Here is a 21,227-nt window from a genome sequence, read left to right as displayed (position 1 = left end):
TGGCCGTCCAAACATGTACCGGTACCTACTGCCATTTCTCTGTTTCTCTCGCTCATGCATCTCATCTTCCCACTCTGTCAATGCCTCAAACTGCGTAGGCCTAGGTCGCGGATCTAAGCTCATCATCCTCTCCCGTAAGTTCCTCAATATTGCCAAATTAAAGGACCCATCCTCTGGAAACGCTAAAACTCCGCCTTCCTTTGTATACTTCGCCCAATTGTCTAACCAGATGCAAGTATGGTACCCATATTTCGCAACCATAAAAGATGCGGGGGGTTTCGCTGGGGGAAGTAACTGTCGTTCCCTAGTCACGATCTCTTTGTCTTTCACAAACCAATTCCTCATTTTACTAAATAAAGATTTTTTCTTCTTTTCAGGTGAATGATAATACATTCTCCTTTCTTTCGTGAACCCTTTAGTCTTTCCTGCAACTGTACGATCTTTAGTCCAATAGCAACGCGACTCTTACTCAGGCACCAATCCTGGCGCGTCTATGTCACTGTCACAATCTCCAATCCTTGCGCGACTCACACTAACCCACCAATCCTGGAGCGTTTACGTCACTGACTAGCTGTCGAATCCCAGCGCGGTCCTCCTGACGTCAGCAGTCGCTGCAGCAGCTCCTGCTCCTGACTCCTGTCTCCAGTCTACCCCTCCTTTACAAAACTGCTCGGTAGACTTTGTTTCAATTTTTACAATACTTGTTAGTTACAACGTACAAACATCTCCATTGTCTGCTCCGCTAACCACAGAATAGCAAAAGACCTTTTCCACGAGAATTCTGTTTTCCCGAGAGCAGCACCTACCTCTGCCCTACTACAGAATCGTTACGTCCGTTGGCAAAGTAGCGCATCCCTCTACTTCACCCTTCTATCAAGCATCAATTAACTGTTTTCTCCGGAATTAAGACACATAGGTGGAAACGCAATGCTCCTGAGAGATAAAACCAGAGTTCCACAATCAATCCGAATGCTATTTCATTCACACACTTTAACACAAGAAAATACCGTTCATTCACACAGAATCCTGCTTTCCCGAGAACAGCGAACAGTCTGTCCTACTACAGAATTATAACATACGTTAACAAAGCAGCGCTTACCTCTACTTTGTCCTTCTTACAAGCTCAGAGAACACCTGCTACCTTTTCAGTGATAAGCGTTATCGGCATACCAATTGGTTTCCTGGTACCGAAGACCAAAATTTCACAGGTAACCCTTTGCTATCATTCACGCCTTTCCTCACACAGAAAATCACTAATGGCAACACTCGGCAATGCTACCGAATCGAACCCAGACAATGCGCCGTGTAACTTCAATTGTCACACGTTTCTACCGTGTACCTACGGGCAACCACAATTCTGTCTTTCCCCAGAGCAGTACTTACCTCTGCTCTGCTACGGAACTGTTACCAATTCCCGACTTCCTACCTCCCGGAAGCCGTACAGACGACATAGAACTCAATACGACTTCAACATATAGTGTTAGTACATATATCAATACCAATCAATAATCGATAAGCTATATACATGCCAAAATCATCAAACCAAAACAATAAAAACCATCTCTAGCTACCAGAAATACTGGTGCAGTTCGGGTCACTAAATCTTCCCCTGCTTCCACGGACGGAATGATTTCTCAGTCACACGCACATACATCACACGCTGGTGGGGCCCATAACACCAACATTCATTCCCTCAAACTATCCGTGCCTACAGAGGGATATCCACTCCCGAACTACAACTATGTTTCACTTGGATAGAGGAAAACCACTTTACTGAATTACCCTAACAGTTCCTCCATCCGGAGGCCAATTGGATCATTTAGTTGATTTAGAATTTGATGACTCTTTAATTCTCATATTAATCAATAAAACATTTCAAGAAATAATCACCCGACACAGTTCTTCAAATAATGATTTTCTTTATCTAATTAAAATGCAGGTTAAAACCTAATAATGCCATATTATCTTTTGTCATATTTACCTATTCTGGCTAATTGTCGTTTTCTAAGTCAGAACTGGTCCTCAGAAAGTTCATCAGAGTTCTAAAGTCCTCGTCCTCTTCCGTCAGCATAAGGATCTCTAGCGAAGAGCAGCATAGAGTGTCACTTCGGGTAGCATGGTAGAGTAGCAGCGATAAGGTAAATTCCCTCTCTAGACTACTAATATTTATACTAAAATTTACATATAACAGTAACATTTTCTTTATTCCCAGGTCACGGATTGGCTGAATTCAGCTTCGTCTCAATACATTTAAGAAACATTCTCAAATTTTCACATGTGGATGAAGATCAATTAGGTGTATGGGAAAGGCTGTTACTAGGTCAAAAATGTATCAGTCTATTGTAAATAGGTGGCTTTTGGAAGTTCATTTTCCACATTGGCAACAATTGCTTCACGTTCAGGGGCATTGGCACTTCGCCCAGGGTAGTCTTCATGGGCCTGGTCTGTCGGGTCATGGAAAGGACACGAACGAAGTCAGTGCAGGCGCCTTTCTCCATTGCTTAATTTATGAAGTCATGTACTTTAGTTAGGATTCAGTCGGCAGCCATCTTTTGGTAGGCCAGAATAGTCAACTTTAAGCAAAGAAACACAAAATCGTAATTAATACATAGAAATTATTAAAACAGTGTTATTCCCTTGCTAATAGCCTTATGTGTATGTATTTATCTAGCCATATGCAACATTTAAAGCCGTTAATGCTGGTTTATTTAAGCGCAAATCACATTTAACACTGCTCAAGCAACACTTATCGTTTTAATATGCGCACAAACTTAGTTCACTTATTATTTTAGTCATGCCAATGCATTCCCACGTGTATTCTCTTGGTTAATAAGGTTGGTTTAGTACCATCACATCAATCAATTAATTATTAGAATTAATTATTAATCATTTTAATATAAACTTATATAAATGGATTGGGTATATAAAAAGAAAACATTTTACCCACTCCATCACTTGCGTGGCACATTTAAGATCATTCAGCTGTATGTAGGGTTTGATTTTATTCAGAAGTTTCAGGTTGTAGAAGGCACTCCGCATAAATCTTTATGATAAATTAATTTCATAATTAGGAGCCTCGAACATAAAGTGTCTTGCTCACAAAAAGTTGATGCCTCCTTGGATTAACAGAGTCTGTTTTGGTTTGCCTACTGTAGGTGCCTTGTTCATGCATACTGCACTAATAACTCATAAGAGGGCACCTGATCTTGATGGCCTAAGGGCTTATGTTTAACTGTTTGGTCTGCAGTCAGTGGACAGCTATCAATGCAGGAGAGAAATGGGAAGTGCCCTTCTGTTCAACAGTGAGGCTGGTGACATACATTTTCAGTCTTTTAGCATTGAATTACTACTTTTCATAAATGGAAGGTGTTATTTCAGGCAAGGGTGTTCATTTTTTTTTTTTTTTTTTTTTTTTTTTAAAAACCTTTATTCGTGCATCTTAAAAGAACAAATACGGGCCTACAACCGTCAGGCCGGCCACGATACAGTAAAGCACTGATACCCACATTACAGCCCCCGTGCATCAACGGTCAGGATTAACAACAGGTTATGAGTCACATACTGGAGATATCTTCGAAACCCGGGGAAGGAGAGGTGAAGGTTAATTTTAAGTTTTTTGATAATTTTATCAGAGAAAAAAGTCAATGAAGGATAAGAGCAAAGTAGATTCGAGTCCGCAAGATAGCTTCACCACACGGGCGAGCAGCAACATCAGTAAGAACAACAATGGGAGTAAAATCTCAATCAGTGAGGCGGTGCAGAGATATATCAGGATAGTCACATGAGCAAGTACGCGCCCCTCCAGAGCCGCCCCCACTCGATCCACCCCACACCCGGACCCCGAATCGAAGAAAGTAGAGCACAGAGACATAAAAGAAGAAAGGCCCATAGAACTAATTGAGAACAGAGTATTACCCCCCCACCCTACACCAATGCGGAGGCTACGGCCTACCCCCCCCCCAGCATAGTGCCTGTCGCCCAATGAACCCGAAATATAGAGAAGAGAGAAAGTAGGAACAGAGTAAAGAAGGGAAGAAAACAGAAAAGAAGGTGGGGAGGAGCCCACTGGACACCAGAGCGCCCCGAACCATCAGCCAGTTATGGCCCCCACACACTGAGAGCCCTCTACGCCAAAAAACAGCATGCAAAGATACCATGGCACCACAGTTTAAGCAAGGGATACAAGTCGCGACGAGTGCGCGCAAAACATACATACAGTCCCAGTCCCAGGCCAGCCCGTCCATAAACCATAGCGATAGAAGTCAGTCTAGCCCTGGCCCGATCGCGGGCTTGGGATTAAACCAGCTCCTGCGTGAAGGCCCCGTGTCCCGAGCAGACAAAGACAAGATGGCCGCTTGTGAGAGGATGGTGAAGTAGGATCACGAAATGGCCGCCGACCATCGATTGAGGTCCCTCGTTGCACCACATAAAATCCAAACCTGGCAAGTAAGGTACAGGAGTTCCACAAAAAGGCAGCAGTGGGCCACCGCGGACGGTCCCTCGAAGCCGTTAGGTATCGCTCAGCAGGATAGCCTCGCGGACGCGGTGAGGCAGGGAACAATGAAGCAGGCAGCCATGACCAGGGGGACAAAGTATCCGCAGTTGAGGTGGAGAGCGGTGGACCCTGGGCGCCGGGAGCGCTAGATGAAGGCACCAGTGTAGCACAATCATACACCGCCGCTGCGTCCCCGCAAGAGGACAAGAGCACCGGGAGACCCACGCCCTGTGGATGACAAACCGTGCGCTCACGGCCCGCAGCCGACAGTATGGGGTCAAACCTCTCACTCAGCGCCTGCAGGCCAGCGCACATCTGTAGTTGAAAGTCCCGCAGGACAGCCAGAACGGAGCCGCATGTCAGCGGAAGCTGGGCCCCAACATCGGCAGCAATCCGGGACGGCACTGTGGAGCTGGTGTCCGGAAGAGGGAGGGCGAAGTGGGCAGCGGGCGAGACCGGAGTATCACCCCCCAGCCGCGAGCAGGCACTCAACGCCATGTTTTGCCGCTATACGGTGCAATGGCCAGGGGGGGGGGGTCGTGGCAAGGGGTCAATTCCCCGCAGGTCTACGCCGCAACAGGAAAGGCCGACAGTCGCTTATCTTCTCGCCGGTCCCCCCCGCCGCTGGCTAGGCAATAGGCAAAGGGGGCAGCAGCCCCCCACAGCTCGGTCCTCAGAGCGGGGCAGGAGACTCACCGCACCGGGGCCCACCCCACAGCTCCAGCCCGTCAGGCACAGGGTGCAGAAGGTGTCCGGCCGTCTCTCCCCGGGCTCATCCGGCAACGATCCATGGTGCGAGGCGAGATCGGGACCGCAAGGCTCAGGTTAGCGCTAGCTGGTCCGGTAACTGCGGAGCTTCCAGGAGGCCGGCAAAGGCCGTAAGGGCGCTGGGTTTCAGTGCCGAGGACAAAAGCACCCAGAACTCGGGCATCCGGGCGGGTTGAGACTCCGGGAAAGCAGCAGCGCGGTCAGCGCGTCTTCGCACACGGTGCACCTCGAGAATCGGCGAGGATGGGCATCAGGATAGTAGTCCGAGGCCACGGACCGACGGAGCCGGGCGCTCAAGCGTCTGCTCCGGTCGCCATCTTGGCTCCTCCCCCAAGGGTGTTCATTTTTAAGTAACATATTTTATTTTGATTATTAGATTTTGAATAACCTATTCTTTCTTATTTTTCATGAAAGGCCTGAGAAACAAAGTGTTTCAATAAAAATGTCAATTGGTTTTCCTAGATGTTTGTGGGTGCTGGGTTGTCACTATCCACAAACACAGCAAAAACATCTGATATGTGCCCTTTAATTCACTCAACATCGACGACATTGAACCTTTCCCTTTCTGTATGGTGAGCTATTTCAATTCACATAACTGATAACCTTGCAGGATTCCCTTACTACAAAGTCCGGAATAGACTGCTGCAGAATCTGGAAGGTCCCATTCTCCACTTTAATTCGAAACACTTGAAACCCATAAATGAGTCTTGGTATGAATATTATTTTAATCACTGTTATCCTGCCCATACATAAAACATACAAACCTTTCAACCAGAGCAGATCCCGCTTAACCTTTTCAACCACTTGTGTTATGTTGGCTCTGCACAGACATGAAACCGCTGGTGTGATATGAAAAGCCAGCTCCTTCAGCGAGTGACCACTTAATCTAAATAAAGGGTGTTGTTTCTCTGAGGCCAGCATATCCTGTGCGGTTCAGACTCCTGAACTCTGCCATGTGGCTAGAAGATAACATGTTGGCACATTACGGGTCCTCCTAAACAATCATACTGCACATTTGTGTGAATTTAGGGTATCTGCCATGTCCACTAGATTGTTGTTCAATTTTGCAGATTTTATGACCGGCCCTTTTATTAATATGAAGGACGTATTCCTGCGTCATTTACCTGAAATGAATTTGGAATTCTAAGAATATTGGCACATTTATCTGTGAAAGCATGTCTCTTACCAGAAGCTTTCATTTAAATTTTTAGTTGTCCACATGGGCGGCCGCTATCTAGGTGGGTTGTCTTTATAGACTATATGGCAAATGAGCAACTGTTCTTCCTCTCTCTGTCTACACTTCCTGGACAATAGGCGTGGCCACATTAAACCTGTTTGTACATTTGCTTTATGCGTTTTGATTAATGTCAAGCACATTTTAGGTATGTTTACATTTTTATGTAACTGATAGTCAGTTAGAAGTTGCTGGATTGTTAACACTTGCCATGTCTGCTAGATTCATATAAAATCAAATGGAGTTTGTAAAGCGCGCAGCTACTCTGTAGAGTGTCCCCGCGCGACAGGTGCAATAGACCCCAGGTCTTGCCACCGGAGGGCCAAAATAAAAAATAAAAGCATCATTAAAAAGCCAAGTTTTTAAGCTATGTTTAAAAGAGCCCACATCCCTAGTTGCCCGAAAATGCAAGGGAAGGGCATTCCAACTTGCAGCAGCTAAAGCCGAGAAGGAAGTGCCGCCCCAGCTCTTCCACCTTGTCTCCGGCATAACAGCCAACAATGCGTCAGCCGAATGCAGGTTTCTGGAAGGTTGATAATGGGTGAATTGCTTGGATAGATATTTGGGGCCTGTACCCTAGAAAGCTCTGTGGGCAAGCACCAGTTCCTTTAACTTCACTCTTGCCTGCATGGGAAGCCAATGTAGCTCTTTAAGATGGCGCTGAATAGAAACTTTCTTAGGAATTTTGAGCAGGAGCCTATTTGCAGCATTCTGCACCAACTGGAGTCTCTTAAGCAGGTACTGGGGGAGGCCCCAGTATAATATATTAGCGTAGTCCAGCCGAGATGTTATGAGGGCATGGACTACCATCTTCCAACAAGGACCCAGGGAAAGAACAAAAACTTCTTTGGTTTTTGAGGAAGGCCAAAGCAGGTTCCAACAGAGCTCTCCACTTGTGGTTTAAAGGACAGGTTAATATCGAACTTCACTCCCAGGTTGTTAACCACCATAGTTTGTAATCAGGGGAGAGGGAGCAGAACCACACCAAACCTCACTAACCCACAAAGTGGGGGGAGTGGGGGGGGGGGTGGAGAACCAAAAACCAATACCTCTGTTATCCCCTAGTTCCACTGGAGGTTACTCTGACATCGTTTGAAACTCTGCTGACAGACCTGCTTCAAATCTGCATTGGGCACCAGAGATGTTCCCATTCCAATTTAGAATAACCTGTGTGTCGTCCCCATAAGAGATAATCTGCACTCTATATGTTTCAGAGGAAACATATAGACATTGAACATTGTTGGGCCAAAGGCAGAGCTCTGGGGAACCCCAAAATCTATGGATTTAAGAGTCTGAAGCAAATGGCAGCATCCACACTAACTGATATCTGTTTGATTAAAAAGGAACACAGCCAGGTCAGGTCTGTCTCACACAACCCATTGTCCTGCAAGCGTTGCATTAGAATAGGATGGGAGACTGTATCAAATGATGCTGAAAGGTCTAAAAGCTGCAAGGCCACTTCCTTTCTGTTGTCCACAGCCAGTGTGCTAGTATCGGAGACCTCTACCAAAGCAGTCTCAGTGCAGTGTCCAGGGCGAAATCCTGATTGTGAAGGATGCGGCAACTGGTTATTGAAATAACAGGACATTTTTCGGCGATCTTAGGAAAGGCTGGTAACCAGGAAATCACCCTGTAATTGGCCCGGACTGACTTATCTGCCGAAGGTTTTCTGAGCACTGGGATCAACCTGACATTCTTCCAGCAACTGGGGGAAGAGGCATTGCACAATGAGTTGTTGATCAACACATTCAGGGTTGGGTGCGAAGGCAGAGGCCATAAACCCAAGATTCGGGGAGGACAGGGCCCGTTGGGGGACCCTGACTTACAGGCTCTAAGGGCATGCTTGGAATCCTCCAGTGAAATAGGGGTAAACTCTGTAAGGGACCAAGACCATGGAAGAGGAACTGTCAAAGGCTGGTCTAGAGGCCAGACTGACTCACTGCTATTAATGGCAGTGGATATATTGTTGATGTTCAGTTTAGCAGATTCTATAACAGGCTCCTTTTAATTATATGAATGGCATGTTCGTGAGGCATTTACCTGAAATGGATTAGGAATTCTAAGAATATTGGTACATGTAGCGTGAAAGCATGTCTCTTACCAGAAGCTTTCATTTAAATTCTTAGTTGTCCACCTGGGACGGCCTCCATCTAGGTGCATCGTCGTTTATTGACAATATGGCAAACAAACTGCTCTCTCTCTCCACACTAATGCGCAGTGGGCGTGGCCAACATTAAATCTGTTTTGTACATTTGCTTTGTGTTTTGATCAATGTCAAGCACACTCCAGGTATGTTTACATTTTTATGTAACCGATAAAGTCCGTTAGAAGTTGCTGGATTATTATTTGATGATTAGCTGTCCCTCTTTTCCTTCTGTTTACCATTTTTACTCAGTAACTAGTTAAATCAATTTTTTTATATTTGCAGAGTCTTTTTTTTTTATTTTTCTTTATAAAAAAAATATGTAAGGAGTGCAGTGACCCAGTGTACGTTTATCTTTAAACAAACTGACATTGCTACACTTGTTTGTGCTTCCATAGTTCATGTTTGAACATTTCTTCCATCACACACATTTTTACTGGTGCTAATGGGGTAGCCTGCCTGTCATTAAAGTTTACTCTTTTTTTTTTTTTTTTTTGTTGAGTTCGGGCATGAAACGATGATCTGGTACTTTCGTCAAAAACAGTAAAATGTACAAAAATTCTTGCCATTCTTTAGCAACTCTTGGAAAAGACAATCCCATGCATTTGCCAAATTGCAATAGGCCCATCAGGATTTTCGCAAGTGAAGATGCTTCAGGTGCAGCCATCTTAGCTGAAGAGAAGACTCTTTAGAAGGCTAAAGATTGCCCTTAATAGGTGGTGTGGGGTACTTAGCTGACCCGGTGTTGGCTCTACCACAGCCGCTCTCCTTTTTCACTTGTCACTGACGTTTATGGCATTCAGTATAATAACAGCCTAAGACAAATAAGTTGGTGTTGGATGTGCGTGTTATAGTTCCCAGCATGCAGGTGTCTGCATCGAAAATTGTTATCCTTGCAGGGGCTAAATTGATTCGGCAGGTAAAGAGGTAATTGACTGAGTGTGATTGGAAACGTGATTGGTTCTTTAACAGAGACTTCTGTCTGGACATGCATGGAAAGGTGAGTGTCTTTGTGATGGATAATCTCCTTCCCCTAATTAGCCTCTTTAGCGCACACAGTAAATGAGGAGAGCAGTGGTTCAGTTGTATTGATGGTGGCTTTGCGTTGTACTTGTTGACCGACCCCTACAGCTGGTTGACCTGGCACCAAGAATGTTTGATTTTACTCAGCAATAATCTGTGTAGTAGTTTTGGGTAAATTGATAGGTTACTGCTGGTTACCTTTTTTTACCTTCCGGATTTAAGCTGCATAGGGTGAGTAACTTGCATGAATAAGATATTCCTCATTCGAATGGCAGCATTTATACCACCAATATTTAATTGGAGTATGTGATTTATGCCAATGACAGGAAATTGATGCATTATCAACAGTTTCACTTGCTGAAAGTGTGTGTAATTCGCACTGTTACCTGCCCAAGTGTGACCCTTGCAGCTTCATTCGGACATGTATTTGATGTCTACATTAGTTTTAACACCATGTACATTTCATAGTGATGGGTTTTCCTTGTAAGCACATGATCAGACACAATACCGCATGGTAGTCCATCCATACATCCAGAAGATTAAGTTCGCAAATGCAGCACTTTCTTTGAGATAAATGCATTTAATATGCCCTTTTTCATTTCCATTCTAAATTTTCGGAATTTTGCTGTGGACCTCAAGATGGTGCTGCACGGCTATATTTGTTTCACTGGAGCGTTTTAGGATTGAAGCTTGTGCAGGGAATTTTATCTGGCTTCAGGAATTGCTTCTACTGTTATGTAGTTTGGTTTCTTAGCTGGCCTACTGCCTTCTTTTCGCAGTCTATTCCCGTTTTTAAGACCAATCTCTATTGAATGTGTTGTATACAGAAAACTCCAAAATCTGGTATGTCGAAGTTCAGAGTGAGACTGACAGACACACAGTTCTAAGCAGTGCTTTATTTGTAAATAAATAGCATTTATATAGCCCTTCTACGAGGTGTTGAAGCGCTTTATGCTGGGCAGTACGTTGCTCTGGAACCCAAGGTTAGTGGTCAGTCCAGTGTTATTGGTTTCTGTTTATGGGATTAGTCTTGAGTGCTCCAGCAAATCATTCCATGCAGTCATTCCAGTTTCTTTATGGTGGACTAAATTAATAGGGGTTTGTTGCGATCATTAGTGGGTGTGTGTGAGCTCATGCACATGGCTGGTAGGGTTAATAAATGAGTTCGAGGAGATTAGGTATTCTTAGGGTGCACAGGAAGACTTTCTGAGGAAGGAAGAGAGATTGTGATCATGTAAAGGAGTTGTGGGCAATTTGCAGAAATATAATAATAGGGAATAAGGCAAATATGCATGGGAGTAGGTTGTGCTCAGAAAGAGGCGTACCGAGGATGGAAGAGGACGATTTGAAAGAAAAGAAGAAAAAGCATAGCATTAGCAGGAGTTGAGCATGCAGTTTGAGGATGCAAGATGTTAGAAAGATGCAACATTTGGCAAACATGTCGAGAAATAGCAAGAGTTTTAGGCTGCACTTAGAGGAACTTCTAGATCTTAGCAGTGAGAAGAAATGCATTTGCGTTGAAAAGGAGAGTCTACAAATGCTGCGTTGGATGTCTTCTGGTGTTCATCTGCATATTTGGCTTCTGGTATTCATTACAAAGCAGAGGGAGGGAGGGAGGGGGGGGGGGGGGTGATCCATTTCACTGCCTCTGGTTAGCATTGACACAAAGTGGAAGGTGAAGACAGCTTCCCAGGAAGTGGAAGGGTATTGACTGCATGCCAGTGGGTGTGGGCGGGAGAGGCAAACACTGGTGTGAGTGTGGGGGTTAGTGAGAGGATCCCTTTAAAAATTGAGTTAAGACTGGTAGCAAATGGCTACTGATAAGCCCTCTGGAAGCTCTGCCCTTTTGTAGATTCTGCGGGTGAGGAAGGATAGAGCTGAAGGTTGAACGGGGCTCTTTAGGTAAGGCCAAGCCTTTTGCCTACATAGATCACTCTTCAGTGCAAAGCCCCCACACCTTTATGTGCCTCTGTTGTGGGTGCTCCAGGCTGGAGACCGCCCTGATGGGAGGGCATCACTGCTCAAAGGCTGTGTCTGGGGAGCAGCCTGGAAAAGACATTTGAAAGCAGGAGCACCCAAATCGGGCCTGAGGCGCGAGGCAGTGATTGCACTTGGAGTTTGAATCCAGTAGAAATTCTGTTTCTAAAACGGATTGATTTAATTTATGACAAAATAGGAGGAAACTGACACTTTGGAATAATGAGATTGATAATTATGATAATCAAAATATTTCAAAGTCTTATGTTTGCATAAAAACGGGAAATCTGTTCATGAGCTGCAACCTTTAAAAAGAGCAACTAGGAACAATTGGATGCAGAAACGCATGTATACTGTGCTATGCTTTTTATGCTGAACGACTGCAGAAATTAGATTGGGGTACAGGTGCACCTCTGGGGGGGGGGGGGGAATAGAGGGGGTCTCTTTTCTCACTAATAAGAGCCACCAGGCTAGAAAACAAGACTGAAGTGTATAGTTAAGCCAGTCAAGGAGCTCGAGCGCATGTTTCTTGTGCCTAAGAAGCGTGTTGTCTATTGTATTTGCGGGCCCTGTTACTCCAGTATTGGAAAGATTCATTACTATCGCTTTAAACCCAGGGCTGCAGATTTTGTTGCTAATTTTCCGCATTCGTCTGTTGACTTGTTTCTGAAGTGTAAGTCGTTGTCAAGTGTCTCAGTTGTGTGCAGGAATCATGAACTGTCTTTCAGTGAACAGTTCTTGTTAATTTACATGTTTTGGTAGAGTGACACAAAGCACGATTTTCAGAGTCCACCAGCCTGTAACACACACACTGTTGCTGGTGTAAGTAACATGGTATCAGTAGTCAGGAGATCATTTTGGTTTTACCCTCCCAAATGATGACCTACTCTTATTTTCTCATATCAGCATTTCAAATGTCCATTTTAAATGTGAAATTAGTGTGTTGTAGCGATATCGTATGTGTTTGTTTTTGTGGGGGGTGGGTAGATAACACAAAAAAAACGAATCTTAATGAAAAAAACATGGAGGGAATTCGTAAAACCATCACAAAACATATGCCTTAGTTGATAATATAACAATGTCCACTTTAGAATCAATTAATCGGGTCATAATTAGTCTGCAACCGATGATGGCCATTCAAAGGAAGGGGGGGGGGGGGGGGGGCATCTGCATTCGATCAAGAATCGGAGCCCAGATGAATTTCAGGGCAAGAGAACTCGACAAGCCGCATGTGAACAGACTAGAACCACCAATTTGGAGGGTCCGCCTCCGGCCAGACTCTAGCAAAAGAGTTTGGCTATAACCGTAGAAAAACACTACCCCTTAGTGTGTAGCTCGAGCATCCCATGAGTAACCAAAGATCATGAGTATAGGCTAGGCGAGCAGAATGGTATCCAATAAATTATTTACCTCCGTGAATACTTGTTGCCAGTGTTTTTAATCTTGTTTCACTTGATAAGATTCACATCCCACAGCAAAAGCAATACAAGTCTGCAGCTTATACTACAGCTCTTACCTGTAGGGCTATCTGCACTTTATACGTTCTATATATAAATATATAAAACCTTAAGCCCAGCATACAAGCCAGTCCGAGGGTAATAGGACTATATTTTTGTTTCCCGTTTCCATTGACCTCTGTGAAATGTTGATAAAGTGTTCTTTGGTGCACATAATTCTCTGCCAATACTAAACTGAAGTGTAAAATGTTGCAAATAAGACCTATTGCGAAAGAGACTTTCTCGCTTTCCTTTTATGATCTTTATGTTACCTTTTAGCTTCCTCAGAAATGTAATATTTCAGGCATTGTAGCGACGTTTACCTGTGCCTTCTTAAGTCACACTTTGCTGATTAGGTGGGCAGAATGCTTTTACTTTTACCGACATTTTGGGAGGCTACGGTAAGTAAGTGGACGGAAGCAAACTCCCCACCACTGTAGACCTTCCTCAAACCATGCCCCCTGGGTTGGACTCCTGATGGCCATTTATGAAGCATCTGTGCCAGCTTCCGTACTTAAGAGCTACTCCTAGCAAGGCTCAATTGTTTTCCCACAGAATGGTTTCACACATGCTTTTCTCACTGTCCGGGGCACTTGTTGTCAATTGCAGTCCTCCTGATTTTAAGCATGGATTAGCTAACCTCTACTAATAATGATGTAGTCCTGCCACACGAGCCATATGCACGATTTTTGTGGTAATGCCAGTGTATAATTTGAGGTGGTGGTTTCCAGTGCCCAGCACCGGCACTTAATTGTCAAGACTGGGGCTTGTAACAGTCTGCTACATGGTGGCGCTGTCTAACTAATTTAAAGATTAGAACAACAAAAGTTGTTTATTAATTCAATATGCATTACAATGACTATTGTCCAAGACATTCTTATAGCTGTGGGAGCCTGGAATAACCTGAACTGTCCTGCTGGTAGGAGTGTTGAGATTAGTAATTGTGTTGGTACTGGCATTGGTACTGGCATTGGCTGATAAGGGCAATGTGTGGTGCAAGTTGTAGTGGGCTCTTTGATGAGGGCCTTGGCACTTATGTTTTTTTTAAATTTAGAAATTAAGCACTGTATGTCAGGGAGCGTTTCTTTGCTTAAAATCCAGACTGATATTATTCGTTCGAGCTGCAGAGTTTTCGTGCACCATAACTTAAGCCATTTAACACTAGTCACTGGTTTCTTGTATCAGAATGTATATTTTATTTTTGTGAAAAATACAAAAACTAAGGTGGGCAATGGACCTCAACAGATTGCCTCGTACACACAGTTATACCCCTAAAGTAAGCCAGTTTGAAAATCTATTTCATACAGTGTGCACTACCCTATATGCACCCTCTGCCCAAAAGGATGCCCCCCTCTCATGGGGAAACCATTACAACCAGAGGTGCACCACATACACATTTTTTTTTTAAGGATCACAGACATTTTGAAAATTAATAACAATGAATTTCCATGAATCCAATCATATTATTCTTTTATTGATGCTTCTTTAAGATACAGATTAAGCCAGCCAACGCATCTCGTCCAACAAACAGTGGCCCTCTTCAGGGTGAAAATTGCAGTGAAGCCAATAAGTAACGCCTGATGTTGTTATCCAAAGTATGAAAACTGTCTGATAGAGGACATTTATTTCCACAGAAAAACGTCCAAATAGCAGGGCAGTAGGAAGTCAAAACGCAGAATAACATTCCACCCCCTAGTAGGTTAGGTGTATATTGTTGTATTTATTCCAAATCCGTATTTCAGGAAGGGCATATCCACCTTTTACAAAGCACTTCAATTAGTGCTGTGGTGACCGATTGCGAGAGTTCCTCCTGATCTCCGACGAGCGCTCGATTTGTATTTTTGTTAAATAAACTATTTTCAGAAACGTAGCCGTTTTTCTGTATTTCTTTTTTTGTCTTGAACCTATGTTTCGAAAAGATTTGTAGGGAATTTTATGAAACCCAGAACGCGGAGTATGAATTCTTCATGTTTAGAAGTTATTCGTCACAAGTCCTACATTTGTGCTTTATTTAAAGAAGTTAAAAACATTTTCTCATGCACGGCAATGGCTTCCTTATTCTGGTAGGCCAAATTCAGATGAACTTTATTGCCAAGGCACGAAACGTATTGTCAAATATAAGGGTTAGACCGGATTAATATTGCATTTCATATTTAGTCTTGCAGCCATTTCTGGAGTCTTACCCTAGGATGATGTAGGCAGTTTCATTTTTTTCTTATTCGGATGGCTTCAGAAATCTTGTTTCTGTATCCTAGAAGCAGCAGGAGAAAATGTCTGTCCATTTCCATAACTGCCGTATCAGTCTGTGTGCCCTGCCTCTGTATTGTTGCTTATTTTTTAATCCGCTTGTTTCGATCACAGGCAATGAATGAGGCTGTCTGGCGAGAGTCTTATTTTGTTGTGTATTTCTGGTCGCTGAGCCGCAGTTGTGTTCAGGATATATAACTGCCCCAGTTGCTGCTCCTCTATATTTGCCCTTCGCAGGGGTGATTTATGAGCTCTGTGTTTTGCTCTGGTTTCCTGAGATTATCCTCTTCCTGGGCTGAAGTAGTGACGTTAGACCCAACTGGTTGTGGTCTTGTAACCTGGCGGTTTGCTGTTTTTGGCTCAAAGCTGTTTTTGTGTGTGTTCTGTCTATACTCAAGAGCCCTATGGTGCACTTCCTCAGATGTAGCCAGAACTGAGTATCCACTATTAGAAGTTTAAAAATATGGGGAACCTTCGTAGTTAAACTCTGCACTCCCTCTCTTTCAGAGTAGGGAAAGGATTTCTTCTGTGTTTTTACATTCTAGGTATGTTGGGTCATTGTTGGTCACCTGGTCTCAGTGAAATGCAGAATACAACTGAAGGGAATTATGTTATGTTATCAAAACTTAATGTAGCACAGCGAAACATCCCTGCTGGGACCCAGGTATGAGAAAGATCAACCATCATGTCTAACTGTACGAATACGGGGTGGGCAGAGCAAGAGTTGATCTTTGAATCTCAAATTTCTGGTGGGCCGATAAATCAAAAGCTGGTTTTGAAGATTTGTCGGCCCTTTGCTTGAAGGAGATCTGTATACCAAGCAGAGAAGCTTAAAAATCACTTGCTTCCTGATAGCAAGCCAGTGCAATGATCTAAGGGTAGGTTCTCAGGAGGTTTGAGGTGGTAGCTTGAGGAGAAGACAGGCTACGTGTTCTGAACTACTTGTATTCTATACAGGAGAGATTCATTAGCCGCTGCCATTAGGTCATTTTTATAATCTAAGCCGCTAACCATGAGAGCCTGCGCGAGAGTCTTTCTTGTGTGGAGAGGCCGCCACTGAAATACTGTTCTCAACATGCGCATTCTCCCTAAACAGGTGCCGCATGTAGATGTGACCTGATCTTTCATTGAGAGCCTGGACAGCCCCTGTTGAGGGAGAGTCTTCTGATATGAAAACACCCCATCAGCGTGGTTTCAGTACTATATGAAGCTCTAAACCTAGATTGAGATCGGTCTAGAAAAGTACTGGATTCCAGATACTGGATGAGTTGTTGGTTGACTAAGCTAAGAGTATACTATCAAGTAATGTCCTGATACGTTCATAGGGCATGCTTTTGTCTAGTGGCTTCTACTGAAGAATACATGTCATGTATTTATCTGTGGTTATTTCAGTCAATTTAATGCTCCCAGTTTCTTTTATTATGAGTCAGAGTTATGTAGTTAAGTATATGCTCTTGATTAATATCATTGATGAACAAATTGAATTAGTTTGAATTGTTTTCTGCTCTTTTTTTTTTTTTTTTAAAGTCCTTGTGTTTTTGACTCGTTTATATTAATCTCCATCAGATTCTCTTGAAGATCTTCCTGAGTAGGAGTCAGAATTACTATTTCATCTATGTGCTAAATACACCAAAATAATAAATGTGTATTTTGTGCAAGGTTCTATACCGATAGAGTTTTCACTCTTGCACGAAATCTGCTACAAATATGCAATTTGTGTCGGAGGCACTCAATTAGGACTTGCAAAAGTAGGCGATCGTCTGATGTAACCAGATTTGCCTTTTTGTACACTTTACGTAGCTCTCCTACAGCTGCACTGGTCAGTTCCTGATACTTAACAAATACTTGACGGGCTCCAGGTGTAAGGCAGAATGCACCGAGGACACCCATATCTCTGTTTGCAACCTCCTGTTCGTGCTACTAAGTGCAGCAATTCTTATGCTGTGCACAAACCTTTTCAAAAAATATTTAATTTCCACCTCTTAGATAACAGTAGGAAAGCAGTCTAAAACATTAAGTGATTGAGCTTCTGCCTCTTGTAGATAGACTTCAGCGGGTTTATGGGATCTATTACCTACTAAAATATATGGGTGACCTCACATTATGTATGTAATGCTGGGCTATGGAGCACTTTGCTTTCACCCCGTCCTCCTTTTGTGAGCAGCTCCTGCAAAATACCTATTATGGGCTTACCTGTACTTATAGCCCGCCCATTGCTTAGCATTGTTTGGCTTTATTGTCACTATCCTGTTATTGTTTTTTTACCGATTGCTTTCCGTCTAACAGCTCGTTAATCTGGTTTGGCTCTCCCCTGCAGCATAGCCTCTTTGCCATCTCTCTGATTGGCTGGCTTTTATACCTTCGACTGCTGACATTTAGCAAACTATTTTTTTTCTTTTAACATAAGTGTTCCATGTTGAGTGCTTGTGCTTTCCAGCAGTCTCCCAGATGCTTGCTATGGATTTCCAATTACACTTTTACAGATCTAGCCATATATCCGTATTACAGCTGTAGACCTGGAGTAGGTGGCCTTAAACAAGGTTATGCTCCTAAGCAAGGTTATGCTCAGCAGTGTTATGTTGAGTTTATAACCCTGGTTTGCTATTTGCTCCTTTTATAAAGGCACCTTTTCGCATCAAGCCGATGTTCGCCGTACAGGTAATGGAGAAGAACAACGTTCTTCTTTTGATGTCATCGGCTTTTCACAAGTCAGTCTGCATGAGTTTATACATACCACTGTCATGCACACTTTAATAAAAAAATGTATGCCAGTCACTCCGCTTTTCGTGTACCACTTTTTTCTCTTAATAAAAATAGAACAATGTTATGGTTGGGAATAATTTTGCCATTTGACAATGTACATAAACGATGAAACTGTACTTTTTAACTGTTGTATAGCTTTGAGCTGAATGTATTTCTAATATTGTTGGTTTCTCTTTGTCTCTTACAGATTTTAGCAAGGCGATGTCTGGAGGCGGGATGTCTCAGTTTCAAGAGGTCATCCGGCAGGAGCTGGAGCTGTCCATGAAAATGGAACTAGAAAAAATCCTTGAAACCGCATTAAAGGCGGACTTTGAGGTATGCTCTTGTATCTTTCTTACAAATATTCTCTTTCTCATGCTGTTAGTTGTCTGACCTTTGAATGTTGCTAAATGTAGTAGAAGTGATGAGCTGGGCTGTGTGAAGTTGAAGCATTGGACCATTGTTATAAAAGTAGTTATTGGTCAGAAGTAACACAAGCACAAGCCAGCAGGAGGAGAAATGGAACAATTCAAAAAGACCTGGATCCAGATGCTAGAGATTAACATTGTATGTAGAAAAGACTAAATAAGCTTTGTGATGTTTCAGCTGCCAGAGAGGTGAACGGATCAGAAGAGTCCTTTTTCTGAAGTCACTCCTTATGTACCTGTTTGCTTATTCTCTGTCCTTGATCCGTTAGTTGTGGGGTTTGAAAGGAGATGCAAAAACACCTACTCTTAAGGCCCTGTACCAATATTATTGTTTTATAAACTATTGAAATATGCAGTGAAGGTGAAAATGTCATGTTTTCAGGACAAAAATAAATACATCTGGATTTTCCATTACGAAAATTGTTTTATTTTGGGTTGCTTACATGGAAGCTATGCTGTTTGTACAAAGAGGAAAGTTGTTCTTACTTCTTGATTTTCACTTGTCCCACTTCTACACTCGCCCTCTCCCGACAGACTCTGTCCCAAAACTGTGGTGTAATGCTTCCCTCGGTTTTAGGAACTGAACATATGCATCTTTTTATTTATAGCTGCCTTATTAAATAGCAGAATATCATGGCCTAAATATCATCTTACAAAAATATTGTGTCCTAAATATAGTTTACAAAAATATCATCTGACTTGACTTAATATCATGCAATAAAAGGGGTTTGGCTTATACCTGGAGAAGATGACTGCCAAATCCCAATGCTTCGCCTAACCTAGAGAGTATTGGATAACATCCACCTTAATTAAATTAGCGAGGCTGAAAAGAAAACCACCTCATGACTCCTAAATGATGCGCGATCCCACAAGAGGTGAAATCTAGAGCTTAAAGTTCTTGATGTCAAAGAAGAAGAGAAACATAGAATCACGCTCAGCTGAATCAAAATGGGGTCTGCGATTGGCTCGTCGGACTATTATGAACCCTCTATGACACCTTCATCACAACTATACTATTGGGGTGGAAAAGTCCTCTGCATGGTAAAGACGTGTACCCTGAGTGTCTGGATCCCTAATGCTGATTTCTTTTGATTTTTTTTTTTTTTTTTTTTGGCATGTGTGTGCGCCATAACCTAGACCTGTCTCACAGAGTGCGATGTTTTTGGACAAGGAGGGGGGCACCAAAGCGCTAACCTCATAGTGATGGAAGGCTGCCACCTTCAACAGGAGTTAAGCAGCACAAACGTGGTGGTGGCACCATATGGTGATATAGGCAATAGTGAACAGGATCTTTTTTACCCTTAGTCATGGGAGTGAGGCCCACAGGCTCACTCACCTTTTAAAAAGCTCAGCTGCGTAGTGCAGGAGTACTGATTCTGCACTGGTTGTATGTGTGCCTGGGAAAGATATAGTACAGGGATAGAGTAGTACTGTAGTACATGTGAGATTAGTGCAAGTGCTGAGTGTATGTGTGCCTGTGAGGAATATATGTCAGAAATAGTTAGTGCTTTGCATTGCATGTGCATTGAGAGCAAATGCTGGGTGTATATGTACCTGGGTGGAGTACAATACATGAAGGGTAAAGTGTTGTGCAGCGCTCACATGGTGTGTGTGTGCTGGCAGTGTGTGTTTTTGTAAATAACACACCCTGGTTAAATATAGAAAAGTTCAATGCTGAACAGTGCGAGCAGACTGAGTGTGTGTACTTGGTGTATGTGTTCATGTAGTGTTCAAGTAGTACAGTGCATGGAGGACTAGTGCTGGACATTAAGTGTGCTGTAAATGTACACTAAGTAAGTGTGCCTGCAATTGTTATATAAAGGACCCTGGTTCTATTTTGGGAAGCTAGGCCTGCCTAGGGAAGGCAAGAGGAGGTGAGGAATCCCCTAGACAGATTGTGTATTTCTGCATTCCTGTGAGCTGGGTGGAACACACACTAGAGGGAAAAAGAAGATACTCCCTCTACACTTCAAATGACTACTCTCTGATTCAGTTATAACCACAAGGAAGGGGCCTGGACATACTGCATGAACAGAAATGGGGCTACTAAGGGAATCCTAACGAGTAGGGCTGAGGGTCAACATCCAGGTGTGAATTCTGGGCACTCCCGTGAAAGGTGGTGTGGGACAATAAGCTTTGGAGTCTCACTACTGTGACAGGCATCTTTCATGAAAATTCAAAAGAAGCAGAACCCAAACATAAAACTTCAGACTCAGACCCTAAATCATATTTGGTGTCAGTAAAAGGACTATAAAATAGGTGGTTGGGGGGGTTCGAGTCCCCAAAAATGTGTTATCTGATAAGCAGCTGGACGGGCTGTGTGAGAAGTGTAAGTTCTGCAACACTTCTGCCTGTAACCAGCACTGGTATCCAAGTCCTGCTAGACTAGTCTCGGTGAGGTGAGGTGAGGGGAGGTGATATCAACCAGTGAAACTAAGACCGCCTGTCATGGAGCACCAGTGCCTGCTTGCCAGGACCAGTGTGCCATGTGAGGAAGAGGAGATCGTTTGAGGGAACGAGGTCCAGGGGGAGCTCTGCTGTGAGGACTCCCTGTGCGAAATGTGAGGACTTGGATGTGCACTTATCGGGCCATAGCCCTTGTACAGGACTGTTTTTGGTGACCCTCATATGGCAGGAGAGGGCCGCCGTAGACTGAGTCAAGTATCTAGCACTG

At 43.4% G+C, this 21,227-nt stretch overlaps 1 protein-coding gene across 4 annotated transcripts in view; it reads left to right on the top strand.

The window, feature by feature from the left end:
- Positions 1 to 21,227, top strand: part of UGP2 (UDP-glucose pyrophosphorylase 2) — a 496,883-nt gene that overhangs the window by 226,514 nt on the left and 249,142 nt on the right. For all 4 annotated transcript variants that reach the window (XM_085612548.1, XM_085612551.1, XM_085612550.1 and 1 more), the window contains exon 2: positions 18,334 to 18,461. In XM_085612548.1, coding sequence (XP_085468674.1) covers positions 18,334 to 18,461 — 128 coding nt within the window. The remainder of the gene's footprint in view (positions 1 to 18,333; positions 18,462 to 21,227) is intronic.

This window comes from Triturus cristatus, chromosome 6 (assembly GCF_964204655.1).
Source record: "Triturus cristatus chromosome 6, aTriCri1.1, whole genome shotgun sequence".
NCBI classification, from domain to species: Eukaryota; Metazoa; Chordata; class Amphibia; order Caudata; family Salamandridae; genus Triturus; species Triturus cristatus.
Note: the sequence above shows the minus strand (reverse complement) of the source record. Positions and strands in the feature narration are given on the sequence as shown.